Source organism: Suricata suricatta, chromosome 15 (assembly GCF_006229205.1).
Source record: "Suricata suricatta isolate VVHF042 chromosome 15, meerkat_22Aug2017_6uvM2_HiC, whole genome shotgun sequence".
NCBI lineage: Eukaryota > Metazoa > Chordata > Mammalia > Carnivora > Herpestidae > Suricata > Suricata suricatta.
In genome coordinates, this window is record NC_043714.1 from 41,413,233 (window position 1) to 41,428,313 (window position 15,081).

General features: G+C 41.6%; 1 protein-coding gene across 1 annotated transcript in view; it reads left to right on the forward strand.

Moving 5' to 3' along the window:
• Positions 1-15,081, forward strand: part of LAPTM4B (lysosomal protein transmembrane 4 beta) — a 79,812-nt gene that overhangs the window by 43,204 nt on the left and 21,527 nt on the right. Inside the window, 4 exon segments of the mRNA XM_029923785.1 lie at positions 6,427-6,500; positions 6,831-6,953; positions 9,092-9,190; positions 14,122-14,217. Of these exon segments, the coding sequence (XP_029779645.1) occupies positions 6,427-6,500; positions 6,831-6,953; positions 9,092-9,190; positions 14,122-14,217 (392 nt within the window).

The following is a 15,081-nucleotide window of genomic DNA, read 5'->3' on the forward strand; positions in this document are numbered from 1 at the left end:
CTTTGTATTTGGCTTTCAGTAGCTCATACTGTTGCTGTGAATGCCTTTGAAAATATTTCCTAGACTTCGTGGTGAGAATATACCTCACAGGGTGTGTGTTTTCATAAACTGCAGTGCCAGGAATGTGGCCAAAATGACAGACACTTGAGACATGGCAATGTCTTATGACTAAAGAAATAAGATAGGAACATGAATGATGCAGTTATCTAGCTAGCTCCAGGTTTTATGGAAAGGAAAGAAATGCAAGAAATATAAGGGAAAGTGGAATTAGAAATAGAATATTTATTTAAAATAAATTTTTGATGATTATTTTTGAGAGAGATACAGAGCACGAGTCGGGGAGAGGCAGAGAGAGAGAGACAGAATCCGAAGCAGGCTCCGGGCTCGGAGCTGTCTGCGCAGAGTCTGACATGGGGTTTGAGCCCACAAAGCATGAGATCATGAACTGAGCCTAAGTTGGATGCTTAACCAACGAGCCACTCAGGCATCACATAGAAGTAGAATATTTAAACAAAGAAGTTTCATGCTATCAGTGCTAGGGGAAAAAAATGAAAGAAATGATTTGAATCATACGAAAGCACATATACGCATACACATATATATACCTTTTTGTATCATAGGCTAGCATAATAATGTTGAAAGAGAAATAAAGTGAGGAAGCTATGTGCAACATTCATGATAGACAAAAAGGTAATATTCTTAATATATTGCAAATTGTGTTAGGCAGAACACTTTCAGTTACAATAGATAGAAACGGAGTCAAATCGGGAAAAGAAGTAAGAGGTTTGGTTGATTAATCAAGAAAAAATATTCATTCTCAACCAATAAAGAGAGGCATTTAATTGAACTCTTTTATATGCCTTTTCTATTTCAATGATTGACTATTGGAAAACCGTATCTAATTATACTTTTTGTGGCCTGTGGTATAGCTTTTCTTTCTTAGGATCCTTTTCAAGTTAGAACTGCATTATTAAGGCAGGACTTTAATTTAGGGAACAATGTGAGGACAGTGTGTCTGACTGGTTGCTACCAGGAAGTACTGTGTCAAGAATAAGTAAACAGCGGGGTGCCTGGGTGGCTCAGTTGTTTGAGCGTCCGACTTAGGCTCAGGTCATGATCTCACGGCTCAAGTGTTTGAGCCCCGCGAGCCCCGCGTCAGGCTTTGTGCTGGCAGCTCAAAGCCTGGAACCTGCTTCAGATTCTGTATCTCCCTCTCTCTCCATCCCTACCCCACTCATACACACACACACACACACACACACACACACACTCACTCACTCACTCTCTCTCTCTTTTCTTGCTCTCAAAAATAAACATTTAAAAAACTAAGTAAAGGGCCTCTATTCCTGTCACTGACAAGTACTGTTCCTGATTTTTATTTATTTATTTATTTATTTATTTATTTATTTATTTATTTTTTATGGAGCCAAGAAAGCCTTTATTGGGATATGCGATTCCCCGGGCGAGGTTCCGTGACTCCAGGAGTGGGGAGTCAGGGAAGTCGCTGTTCTGATTTTTAAAATCTGTACATTGTTGCTAGAACCGTTTGCTTATTTACCAGTGACATCATTAGAAGGAATGAATTTTAATTACTCAGAGTTCCTCATGTCCACTAGGGTGCGCTACACACTATGTCAGAAGAGTTAACAAGTGCTCCAGATCGCTGGGAGACAGACGGCATATTAGCCTGCTTTATCTTCTGCCCCGTGTTCTTATTTGATTCTACCAAAGCCTTTTCACATGCTCGTCACATATTCAGTCCTGTCGGTGTGCTTGGTACCATCATTTATACGGACAGAATTTTGAAAATTTCCTCATCTCAAATTAACAGTTTTTTATGGTAAATAGTATCTCATTATGAATGGTAATAGGATATTCTATGACTTTTCTCTTACTTTCGTGCCTTTTAAATTTCTCTCTTTTTAAAAATGTTTTATTTATTTATTTAGAGAGAGAGAGAGGAGAGAGGGAGTAAGAATCCCACATAGGCTCTGTGCTGGCAGCCCAGAGCCCTACACAGGGCTCGATCCCACGAACTGTGAGACCATGACCTGAACTGAAATAAAGTGTCAGGCACTTAACTGACTGAGCCACCCAGACGCCCCTAATTTCTCTTCTTGGAGACAGATGTAGATTTAAACCTTTTTTTTATAATTATGCGAGATTTAGTCCTGGAGATTCCTCTTACTTCAGAATATGATATGTAGGCTATATTAATTTTTGTAGGTTATATTAGTATTTAAAATGTTTGAATACAGCCTTGAGTTTGCATACCTACGTGTCTCTGTTAAGATCTGTGAAGTAAAGAATGGGCTGGCTTCTATTAATTTTTTTCTCATAAAATATGCTTGTATGGAATTTGGAACCATCTCAGTAGACAAAGAAGAAAATAAACTTCTGCCTGAGTTCAGGATTCAGCGCTTGCTATAAATTCTAACCAGTTTTGCATGTAGCAAGTACATACCCATGTCCAACGCCTTTTAGGGAGGCTGCATGGTTTTCTTGACCAGCTGGTAGCATCCTGGCTAAGAGTATAGACTTAGGGATTAGACTTCCTGGGGAGAATCCCCCATCTACCGCCTAGTCCTCTTTTTCTTATCTAAAATGCAGATAATAATAGTTACTTACCTTTTAGTGTTGTCATGAGGATTAGCGTAATAACACAGTGCCCAGTTCACTGAGGAGAGAACACGTATAAATGGGGACTATGAAAGCAGACCATGGACAATCCACTGTGGTCATAGCCTTATGTAGGAACGGGACGGAGAGCCTGATCACCCTCATTGCTGCACATGCAGAGGACACACGAGAATGCATCCAGCTGTGCTTGCATATGTGCGTATGCAGAGACCTTCCCTTTGCTGTTAAGGCGTGAGCCTCTCAGCTTTTGTTTTGCATATAAAATGCATTCAAGTTTATTCCCCTCACTGATCCTGCAAGAAATACCCTGTAGGGCATACATGAACTTTCCGCGTAGGTACCTCTTCTCTCATGAGAGAAAAGGTAAGTTCATTTAGTATTAAAATTATAAACCACAAAATCTGTATGTACGCTGAAAGAAATCATAGTTTTTTAAGTACTGACTAGTACTGATCATCCTCTGAGGCTCTCTTAACCTCATCGTTTGTTTTTTTGTTTTTTTTTTTGAGAATGAAATTTCCTCTTCATTAATAAAAGTCATCAGCGTCATTATGAATTTGTTACACTGAACCTAGAGACTAATCTCAGGAACCTTCTTTTTCTTTTTTTTAAATACGGCAAATGGTCTTTGTTGATACACCTGCATTGCTGTCCTAGAATGTTCTTTTACTCAGTGCTTCAATTTGTAAGCCTCCTGCTCAAAATGTATTCTCATCTCTGAAGCTGAGGATACAGAGAGGATGGTTCTAGAAGTGGGATGTTTTCCTTTGGACGAATCCCTGGAGGAAGTGATGGGACAGGTCAGTTTCTTCATCAGTGTCAGAGGCTGAAGTAGAACCAGCAGAGTCTTAGCAGAGCCGGAGATTTGAAATCCAAGAGCAGGACTAGTCATAGTTCAGCCTTTTGATGCAAATACTGTCTCAGCAAGTTACATAACCTCTAAGCCTAGTTTTGCAGTCTGCTTGGTGGGAACCATGTCCTTTCAGAGTTAGGATGACTAAATGAGGGGTCTGTGAAATGCCTCGGGAACTCCCAGCACTATACACTACTTTACTGAGTGGCTTTTTGCACTGTCTTAGCTAGTGAGAACCCCACACTAGAACCACTTGAGAAACCCAGTCATATGTACTAATCTAAATCTCTAGGAGCACAGGATGCCTGGGTGACTAAGTTACTTGTCCCCTTTGGTTCAGGTCATGATCTCGAGCTCTGTGAGTTCAAGCCCCACAGCAGGCTCTGTGCTGACAGCTCAGAGCCTGGAGCCTGCTTTGGATTCTGTGTCTCTCGCTCTCTCTGCCCCTCCCCTGCTTGTGGTCTGTGTCTCTCTCTCTCTCAAAAATAAACAAACATTAAAAAAAATCTGAATCTCTAAAGACATAGTAACATGACCTCTTTTTTTTTTTAAGCTTGTTTATTTTGTTCTTTCCAATTTTTTAATGCTTTATTTACTTTTTATGCAGAGAGAGACAGAACATGAGAGGGGGAGGAGCAGAGAGGGAGACACAGAACTGGAAGCAAGCTCCAGGCTCTGAGCTGGTGGTCAGCACAGAGCCTGACACGGGGTTCGAACCCACGAACGTGAGATCTGACCTGAGCCGAAGTCGGAGGGTTAACCAACTGAGCCACCCAGGCGCCCATGACCTCTTGAATAAATGTTCATTTAGTCCCTGCTGTTATATAGGCACTGTTCTCAATCAGCACCGTTCAGTAGAAAGTGCAGGCACATATGAAAGTTAAAATTTTTGGAAGCCACATTTAAAAAGGTGGAAACAGAGAGAATTAACTTTACTAATTTGTCTTATTATTTTTTTAATTTTGTATTTTTAAAAAATGTTTATTTAAAAATTTTTTTTGTTTATTTAATTGTGGTAGAGAGAGAAAGAGTGTGAGCTGGGGAGGGGCAGAGAGAGAGGGAGACACAGAATCTGAAGCAGGCTCCAGGCTCTGAGCTGACAGCACAGAGCCCGACATGGAGCTCAAAGTCGTGAACTGCGAGATCATGACCTGAGCCAAATTTGCGAGGCTTAACCAACTGAGCTGCCCAGGCAGGCACCCCTTTTAATGTTTATGTTTGGAAGAGAGAAAGAACACGAGCAGTGAAGGGGTATGGGGATGAGGGGCAGAGAGAGGTGGAGACGCAGAATCCAAAGCAGGCTCTGGACTCCAAGCTATCTGCTCAGAGCCTAACATGGGGCTCGAACCCACAAACCATGAGATCATGAGCTGAGATGAAGTTGGACGCTCAACTGATTGAGCCAGACAAGCACCCCTAATTTGTCTTATTTAGCTTGGTATATCCAAAATATTTCAGCATATAATCAGGATAAAAAATGAGATATTTTACATTTTTTTTAAGTTTATTTATTTATTTTTAGAGAGTGTGTGCAAACAGGGGAGGGTCTAAGAGAGAGAGAGGGAAAGAGAATCCCAAGCAGGCCCCACACTGTCAGTATAGAGCCTGGCCTGGGGCTTTTATCTCATGAACCGTGAGATACCACAATCAAGAGCCAGATGCTCAGCTAAGGCGCCCAGGCACCCCACGCTATTTTACTTTCTTTTTGTGGGGGGGGGGGGTATGTGGTCCTTGAATTCTGGAGTGTATTTTAATCTTAGAGCACATCTTAATTCAGATTGAGCGTGTTGCAAGTGCTCCGGGCACACATGTGGCTAGCGGCTACCGTGGCGGGCCTCTGTCCCCTTCTATATGTAGGGCTGTAGTAGTAAACAAGATACAGAAAGTTCTTTCCTTCAGGAAGAGCCCCGTAGCAGAGGGGGACTGATAATACACAGTACTTACAAACAAGATAATAGTTCTAGTTGCTATAAAGAAAGCAAGACATCGATGTGCGAGGCCCCGGAAGTAGAAAGAATGCTCAGGGAAGAGCTGTTGGCGGTGTGGTTTGAGCCAAGGCCTGATGATTACAAAGGCAGAGCTGGTCCTGTGATCCTGTGAGTGACGGTGCCCCCGTCAGCGGGATCTGCAAATGCCCCACATGGGGCGTTCTCTCTGTACTTAGTGACCCCGGTGGCGTGGCCGGATTGTAGTGAGAAAGGATGAGGAGAGATTAGAGAGAGGGTTGGCATGTGCTAGAAGAAATTACAGACATAAAGCCTATGATGAGATATTGAGATTTTATTTTAAATGAGATAAGCCAGTGGAGAGTTTTAATAGGGGCATAGACACATACGAGTTTATAAAATACAAGTTAGTCACTCATGTTCAAAAATTGACTAATTTATTGTGTATCTAATTCAGTGGACCAGACGACCAAACTTATTTAAAAAATGTATCTGTAACCAAGATCTCTTTCCCATTTTCAAAATAAACGTATGCATAAGTCAGTATGTTATCTGTTAGGTATTTATATTATTTAGGGAGAACTTCTTTGGACACATTACGTCCATTAACTATCATCTTCTCAAATTCGTAAAGAGCTCCAAGTGGTTTACTTAGTATAAAGTTCTCACTTATAATTGGCTTATAAACAAAATACCTTTGAGGAGAGATGAAAAAAATGTTAAAACATGGGATGCATGGGTGGCTCAGTCGGTTAAGCATCTGAGTCTTGATTTTTGCTCAGGTTGTGATCTCATAGCTTATGAGTTCAAGTTCTGCATTGGGCTCTGTGCTGACAGCATGGAGCCTGTGTGGGATTTTCTCTCTCCTGCTCTGCCTGCCCCTCTCCTGCTCACACCTTCTCTCTCAAAATAAATAATATTTAAAAAATGTTAAGACAGTGGATCTAGTACTGATCTTCTTCTTCTTCTTTTTTTTTTTTTTTGTAGACATGTGCATTGCGATCGCAATTTCTCTTCTCATGATCCTGATTTGTGCAATGGCTACATATGGAGCATACAAGGTAAGCAGCCTTGAAACTAGGGGCTGGGCTTTCTCCTTGGTCCCTTGCGCTTGTCACCTATGCAGCTACTTGTAAGAAGGAAGAAGTGATGATTCTCAGCTTGTAAGAATCTTTGGAAGTTTACATCTGTTATTAAGATGATGTGGGAAACCAATGCTGTCCCCTCAGCAATGTCCACGGAGGGTGTGGACTGTTGTCATCATGAACCTGGTTTATTGACTCTCTTGTCCTCCATTTCCCTTCAGATTAAGAAAGGGTTTGTCTGAATCGGGAAGAAATCGTAGTTTCTCACATGGCACACCTTGACGTTGTATTCTCTCTCCTATTTAGCAACGCGCTGCCTGGATCATCCCGTTCTTCTGCTACCAGATCTTTGACTTCGCCCTCAACACGCTGGTTGCCATCACTGTGCTTGTGTATCCAAACTCCATTCAGGAGTACATACGACAGCTGGTATGTGGCCGTCCTGCCCCGGTTCTCTTCATGAGGGAAACTCGCAAGTCAGGGATGGAGACCTTGACTTACACACACGTGTGATTTTGTGTGCCTTTCGCTTGCATCTGAGTTATTGATTCGATGTTTTTGAGTGTCATCTTAAAGATGAGATTTTTGGTTTCTTAGAATGCTTTTTGGGACAACATAACCTCTGGAAGTAGATATTTAAGACCTGTCAGGACTGTATGAGATGCACTTACATAAATTAATAAGCTAGTTACTAACGGTTATTTTTGTAAAACGTAGTTTGTTCAGTTATTAGCGAAGGATAGTTTTTTGCCTCTGTCATTGTATGGGAAAAGTGGAACTGTACTATCCGCTGGTTCCCAAACTGATTTGACCATAGGACCCCCATCTTCCTCAGGCATCTTTTTGGGACTGGTTTTCTGCTCAATTTCCTTTGTGACCATCTCAGCAAATGCAGTGGGTAGCTGGGTATTCAGAAGCTTATGGAAGGTGTGAGATTAGAATACTTCTGTGCCTTTATATTTCTAGCCTTTGTTTTTAAAATTGTGAATGTGCCTTAAAACTTAATTTCTTCAAAATCTTAGAAGGGTTTTATTTTAATCTTTTTTTATGTCTTTTATTTTATTTTGAGAGAGAGAGTGAGTGGGAAAGGGGCAGAGAGAGAGAGAGAGAGAGAGAGGGAGAGAGGGAGAGAGGGAGACACAGGATCTGAACAGGCTCCAGGGTCCGAGCTGTCAGCACAGAGCCCAACGCGGGACTTGACCTCACGGACCGTGAGATCATGACCTGAGCCGAAATTGGATGCTTAACGGATTGAGCCACCCAGGCGCCCCAAAATTTTAGACGGTTTTACAGGGAGAGAATGTTGACTCTTTAGAAGTTTGCATTGTCTGTGAGCTCGGGGGGGAAGAAGCAGAGTTTTCCTAGGATGGGAGATACAAGGCCGGGGATTTCATGTGACAGGGGAGGCCAAGTAGTTCAGTGGAAAAGAGAGAAATGAAGCAGGGGGAAGAATGGAGGGAAGGAAATGTGGCTGCAGCAGTTTGCAACCTTATGGCAGTCTTGCCCAGACCACGTAACTAATAGCAAACCTAGCAGGAAAAGTCTGCAGCATTTTGCTTCTTAAAAGTATTAGGTTGTCACTGTTATGGTTGTCTTTCTTGTTATTAATAGCTTCTTCTTGTTTTAGAAAACAGGTCCAGAGGCACCTGGGTGGCTCAGTTGGTTAAGCCTCCAACTTTGGCTCAGGTCATGGTCTCGCAGTTCATGACTTTGAGCCCCGTGTCAGGCTCTGTGCTGACAGCCTGGAGCCTGCTTCAGATTCTGTGTCTCTCTCTCTTTCTGACCCTCCCCTGCTCACTCTTCCTCTCTCAAAAATAAAAAAAGCATTAAAAATTTTCAAATAAAAAAATACTGCTCTTGTGGAATCCAAACACTTGGTCTTGGGTGATGAAGAGGGGATAGAAGGGGCCACGGTTCCCCAGGCCAGCTACGGGGAGGGCTTCACCGAGGGGTGCAGGGGTTTCATGGTAGAATCCCAGCACTCCCGACCATAGGGGCAGGTTCGGATCCTCCTAAAGGGACTTCCTTTGAGCTGGTGCTTCATCAGTATAGTCAGATGGTAGGACTTGAGCTTTGTTTTTTAGTGCTGTAAATACCTTCTAGTGTAAAAGATTTGCTCTTGGACGAGAAGCAGCAATGGCAGAAATACTCCGTATAAGTAAAACAGTATCTTAATACTTTTTCCTCCTTGCCCTGTGCAAGCGCTTTTGAGCGTTCCAGAATTTGCATAAAATTTAAATGTCAGAGGTATATAGAGACTACTGACTTCTAATGTTCTGGATCAGAGGAGAGCAAAGTTACATTTTCAGGTCTCACTTAATGAATGTTCCTATGATTTTTTTCTTTTCACGAGTTATTGCCTGAATTATGAAAACACTGACCTGTCCCCACACACCGTTTGTTACTCTTTAATTAGTAGAGGTAGGCCAGAGAGTTTGTAGTAGTCTTACATAATAACTGTCTGCTTTTAACTAATTGCTTTTTAATAAGCACATCTGCTTAATGCCTTAGGAATATAATCCTGAATGATTAATGAGATTTGCTAATAAGGCACTTTTTATTTGCAGCCTCCTAATTTTCCCTACAGAGATGATATCATGTCCGTGAATCCTACCTGTTTGGTCCTTATTATTCTCCTGTTTATCAGCATTATCTTGACTTTTAAGGTAAGTGTGAAGATTTTACTTAACAACCTAAGTATGGTGAAATATATTCATGAATACTAAAATAGAGAAAACGGGGGCACCTGGGTGGCTTAGTTGGTTAAGCAGCTGACTTTGGCTCAGGTCATGATCTCAAGGTCTGTGGGTTTGTGCTGACTGCTCAGAGCCTGGAGCCTGCTTTGGATTCTCTGTTTCCCTCTCTCTCTTTCCCTTCCCTACTTCTGCGCTCTTTGTTAAATAAATACACATTTAAAAAAGGAAGGAAAGAAATGTATTCATGAATGCTGAAGAAATAAGCAAGCTTGTGTCAGTTCTTTGCTTTGCTTTAGATTTCTGAATTGTTTTCAAATTTTCTAACAATTCTGTTCCTTTTCTTACCTACATGAGAGAAACAGTAACCGTACTTCCACAGGCAGGCCAATGGTTAGTCCAAAATCCATTTAGAGGGGAATAAATGAATGTTCTACATTAGGTTGTATGTCTTTCATACTTTAACATCATTACAATGTCTGCGTGACATTCTTTTGTAGTTTTTTAATTTATTTTTTTATTAAAAAATTTTTTTAATGTTTTATTTATTTTTGAGAGAGAAAGAGAGACAGCATGAGCAGGGGAGGGTCAGAGAGAGATAGGGAGAGACAGAATCCGAAGGCAGGCTCCTGGCTCTGAGCTAGCTGTCAGCACAGAGTCCGAACTTGAACCCAGGAACTGTGAGATCATGACCTGAGCCAAAGTCGGATGCTGAACTGACTGAGCCACCCAGGTGTTCCTGTAATGAATATTTTCTACTTCATCTTTTGTATATTTATGTATTTATTTTCCTCAAGGAAACTTTTAATTTCTTAAAATTAGAGGGTGTACATAATTGGAGAGCTCTTGATAGGCAGTCAGATTGATCTCCCCTCAAACTGGGTGACGGACACCCCATCAGCACTGTTCCCCCCACCTCAACAGGGGAGCTCCACCTCTCCCGTTTCATTTTTGTGAACCTGATGATAAAAACAGCACTATAATTTCTCCTTGTGTGCTACCAATAAGTAGAAATTTCTAAGTCGTTGTTGGACTTTGAACTTTTAGTCCTTAACATCTTCCATTTTGTTTATTTTGGCGGAAAATCACCCAATTCTAAAAAAATCAGACCTGGGTTGCACAGTCCACTAAGCATCTGAGCATCCAACTCTGGATCTCAGCTCAGGTCATGATCTCACGGTTTGTGAATTTGAGCCCCGCATCGTTGATGGTGGGAGCCTACTTGGGATTGTCTGTCCTTCTCTCTGCCCTTCCCCACTTGCACATTCTGTCTCAAAATAAATGGGGGAAAAATTTTTTTTAAATAATGAAGCCTTGATAAGCTTGAAGAAGCCACATTTAGGGAGAAAAGTCATTCTAAGCAGGTAATAATGTGAAGAGAAGTAAAAGGAAAATGATCCGTGGGGATCTAGGTCTACATTTTCCCCATAAACCCCCCACATTCATGCTGCCCATATACTTCGGTGCTTCACAGATTTGGAGGCTTCACCGCCTGTGCAGTTCTGCTTCCCCCACCCAGGCTTCCAGCTTACAGCCCCGAACATTGTCCTTTGCCGCCCCAGGTCACCCCGTCACATGCAGAGTTGGCAGCACCCTCTGACAAAAGGTGTCAAACTGTCTACCCTCTCCTCCTGTCCGCTTGTCTTTCAGAGGTAGACTCTTTAGTTTCTGCCTGCATTTGGTCCACCCCACTCCCTGCCATGCTTCCAAATTGTGCACGTGTCTTATTCCAGATTTTATCGTTTTTACCTGAAGGAAGGTTGGTCTCACCAAGCTGCTTTCTGCCATTATCAGGAACTCAGACGCTAGGACTTCCTGGTGCCCTTGATGGCGTTTTAACGTGGCAGACATTTTCATTTGTATTGGAAATGCTTCAAGTTGTTGAGTCCGATTTAGCTCCTCTCTAGCCACTTCTCGCTCTATGGCCAGAGCTGTGGTTTCTTCACTGAATGACTAGCAATAATGGTGAAGAAAACATCCTGTGCAGTGACTGTGAGGTTTAAGTGCACTAATGGATGGGAAGATGCATCATTCATTCATTTTTTTCTGTCAGTATTTATTAAGGGTCTCCCCCGGGCCAGGCTGTGTTCTAGGTACTGGGATTTGGCCCTGGCTAAGAACACTTTCTGCCCTGGGGTGCTTTTGTAGATTGCAAAACACTTAGTTATTATTATGGTCTAATAAAACGGACAATAGACATCTGTGTCCAACTTGTGGGAAATGTGTGCTTCTCAATATTTCATTACAAACATATCTATTAACTAGCCTGCATTTCCTTGAGAACGTGGACTTTGCCTTTGTTTTTATATTTCTCGTAGCCCTGAGCTGATGCCTTGTACGTAGAGACTCCATAATTATTAAATATGAATATACATGTTGTGATTTCACATATCAGTTTATCTGATAAGTGCCTCTCACGACCTAATATCACTGTTATGTTTAATAAGATTAACCACCACATTGGTTTCACTAGGAGCCCAAACCAGGACATGTAGTCAGTTTCAGTCTGTCCCAAGACCACAAAGGGAGTGGTGTTTACCACCTAGCTCTGCAAATACATAATGGACGTGATTTGTTGATGCAAGATTATTTGGGAAGTATACTAGGTATTTAATTCTCTGGAAGTTGAATAAGCTTACAGGAATGTCAAGAAAGAAATAAGATCACTGATGTAAGTTGGGTTTTTAGTGACAATAGGCCACAGATTTCCCCCCTGTTGGAGCGTTGAGTATGTGAATGCACTTGGTGTTGCAGGGGGCCCTCAAGAATGCACCTGGGCTTGTGAAGTCCCAGCCGCCAGGTCCTTCCCCTCTGCTGTTCAGCCTTTCTGTTACAGATTTGCCTTTGCAGAAGCCTCATATTGCCTTAATGAATAGCTACAGTTCACTGCTAAAATAGCAGATGAGTAGTTAGTCTTCTAACATAACATGTAACTAATATGTCTAAACATTCCTTTTTCTTCATATTGGAAATAGCATAACATCGAAGGTTTTATTGAGAAACAATGGCGTCACTGAGTAAACTGAAGCTTTGAGTAAATTGAACGTACTTTGTACATTGTTCAAGAAATCTGCCCTTCCTGTCTCTCTCTCTTTGTTGATAATCTAGTTTGATTATTGCCATCCAGGAACATCTTGTAAAGAAGTATTACACGATTTCTTCTTACCATCATCACAGAACACTTATTAAATATAAGAACTACTCACTGTCAAGGGTGAAGGCAGCCTAAGACCACATTCTGAGTACACAACAGAATGTCTTCCCTCACTCTTCTGAGAAATTCACCCCTTTTGTCCTTAAATGACTTTTTTAATAACAGCTTTGTTTTATACAAACAACTTTGTTTTGTAACAAACAACTTTGTTGCAGTGTAATTCATGTGTCATAAATTTTACCATTGAAAGGGTAGAGTTCAGTGGATCTTAGTACATTCACAGAGTTGTGTGGACACAGCTGTGTGGTTAAGCAGCATAACGCTTAGAACAGTTTTATCACTAGCCATTTGCCCGCGCCCCTCCCCCCAAGCTCCTCCCCCAGCAACTGCTAATCTACTTTCTGTCTCTATAGAGTAGCCTGTTCTAGGCATTTCATGTAAATAGAATCATACTACATATGACTGACTACTTTTTAAAAAAATGTTATTATTTATTTTTGAGAGACCGTGTGAGCAAGGGAGGGTCAGAGAGAGAGGGAGACACAGAATCCAAAGATAGGCTCTAGGCTCTGAGCTAACTGTCAGTACAGATCCTCATGCAGGGCTCAGACCCACAAACCACGAGATCATGGTCTGAGCCCAAGTCGTATGCTTAACCGACCGTGCCACCCAGGCGCCCCTGACATCTTTTGACTCAGCACAATATTCTCAAGGTTCGTCCATGTTGCAGCATGTATCAGAATTCATCTCCTTTCTATGGCTGAATACTGTTCCATTGTACGCATATACCACATGTCATCTACCTCATCGTCGGTTGATGGACATTTGGGTCATTCCTACGTTGTGGCTATTACCAATAATGCTGCTGTGATGTGTACAAGATTTTGTGCAGACACGTTTTCATTTCCCTTAAGCATATGCTTAGGAGTGGAAATGTTGGATCACATGGGCCTTCTTTTAACCTTTTGGGGACCACCAGACATTTCCAAAGTAGTTGGACCATTTTACATTCCCATCAGCAGCGTACAAGGGTTCCAGTCTCTCCACATCTTTACATTTTTGGATCAAAGAATTGTAGAGCTAGAAAGGGATTTTGAAGTCCTTCTAACTCTAATCCAGTTCCATGTAATTGGAGTGGACTGCAGACACCCACGGTCTTCATAGAACCCCTCACATGAACCCATGCTTTATTCCTGGCATGTCTTTATTCCAGACATTAATTTTAATTATCTTCTTTGGCTATTTCATTATGAAAATGGGAAATGTTTTAGTGAATTTTATTGACCATGAAGCAAATTTATGTGCTGTGAATGGTTTTGAGAAAATTAACTTGCATAGGACTTGTTTAATCATGTGTAATAAAAATAAAATAAAAATCCCAAAGACAGAGAGTTAAGATGTGATGAGAAATGGATTAATAAATTGGCTGATTTGTGACCCTGGGGGCAGTAAACGTTTGCAGCCAATGCTCTTTCCAACTACCTTTTCTCACAGATTCTCCAGCTCTTCCGTGTCACCCTAGTCCCCCCCTGCCTTCTGGGGTGGTGTGATAGAATAAGCAACAGCAGCACCCTTTGCCAGAAAATATCCCAACACTTGTAATTTTAACGCTTTTTGATTTAGTAGAGTTACTGTGTGCACGTACAAGTTATGTAAATAAAAGTGTTGTAATGTGGCGTTCTCTGCACGGGTACTTAGAATTGTCCGAAGTTTGGAAACGAAAGATCTAATAGTCATTGCTCACTTACAGGGTTACTTGATCAGCTGTGTATGGAACTGCTACCGGTACATCAATGGCCGGAACTCCTCTGATGTCCTGGTTTATGTTACCAGCAATGACACTACGGTAGGTGTGAAGTCATTTGACGTGGAGATCGCCACGCATCTATTATGTGACAGCTTCTAGATGTTTCTAGTGTTTGCTATGATCTTACTCTTGTTGACACATACTTATGAGCTGCTTAGTCATCGAAAGATTTATAGTTGAATGAAATGTGTTTTGTTTTCCTCATAGGATATTGAAAAATCTAGATGGCTCAACTTGAGGCTTATTTTTAAAAATATTACAGTTGGATAATATATGTGCCTTCCTCATATTTATGCATCTTAAACTTGAATTATTAAACCATGGCGTGTAAAGTTCTAGATATCAGTTCTGCCTTGTATGACTATGCGCTGTCACCTGAGAATGTGAGTTGAAACCTAGAGAAATGTGACTGTGCAGAGAGAGACATGACATTGCCAGAGGTTCCTACGTTTTTAAGTCTTGTTTTGCTTCTAAACCTAGTTAATAGGATTGTAGAAAACATGTTTTCTACATGTTTTGAGAAGAGTCCCCAAAATCATTTGTACATTATGGAAATTATTTTAAAGTGCCTGGCTCATGGGAAAAGTGTAGGCCCTCTGGATGGGAACCTCCCTGTGTCTCCACCGACTTTGTATTCGGCACAGTGCCTGCTGCAGTGCTCGGGACAAGTAAGTGCTCAGAGAGCGGTGGTGCAAAGGTTGGTGGTGGACGACATGAACGTACGGGATGGCTCGTGACGGGTGGGATCAGAGGGAACAGAATGACAGGACACGTGGAAGGGGAAATACAAATGGCATGTCAGGTCTAAGAACAGAGTTGTCTATTTTGTTTTGATTTTTAAACTATGGTGACTTACTCATCTCGTGACCTTACTAAAATAACCTGTTCCAGACTCAACTTCCT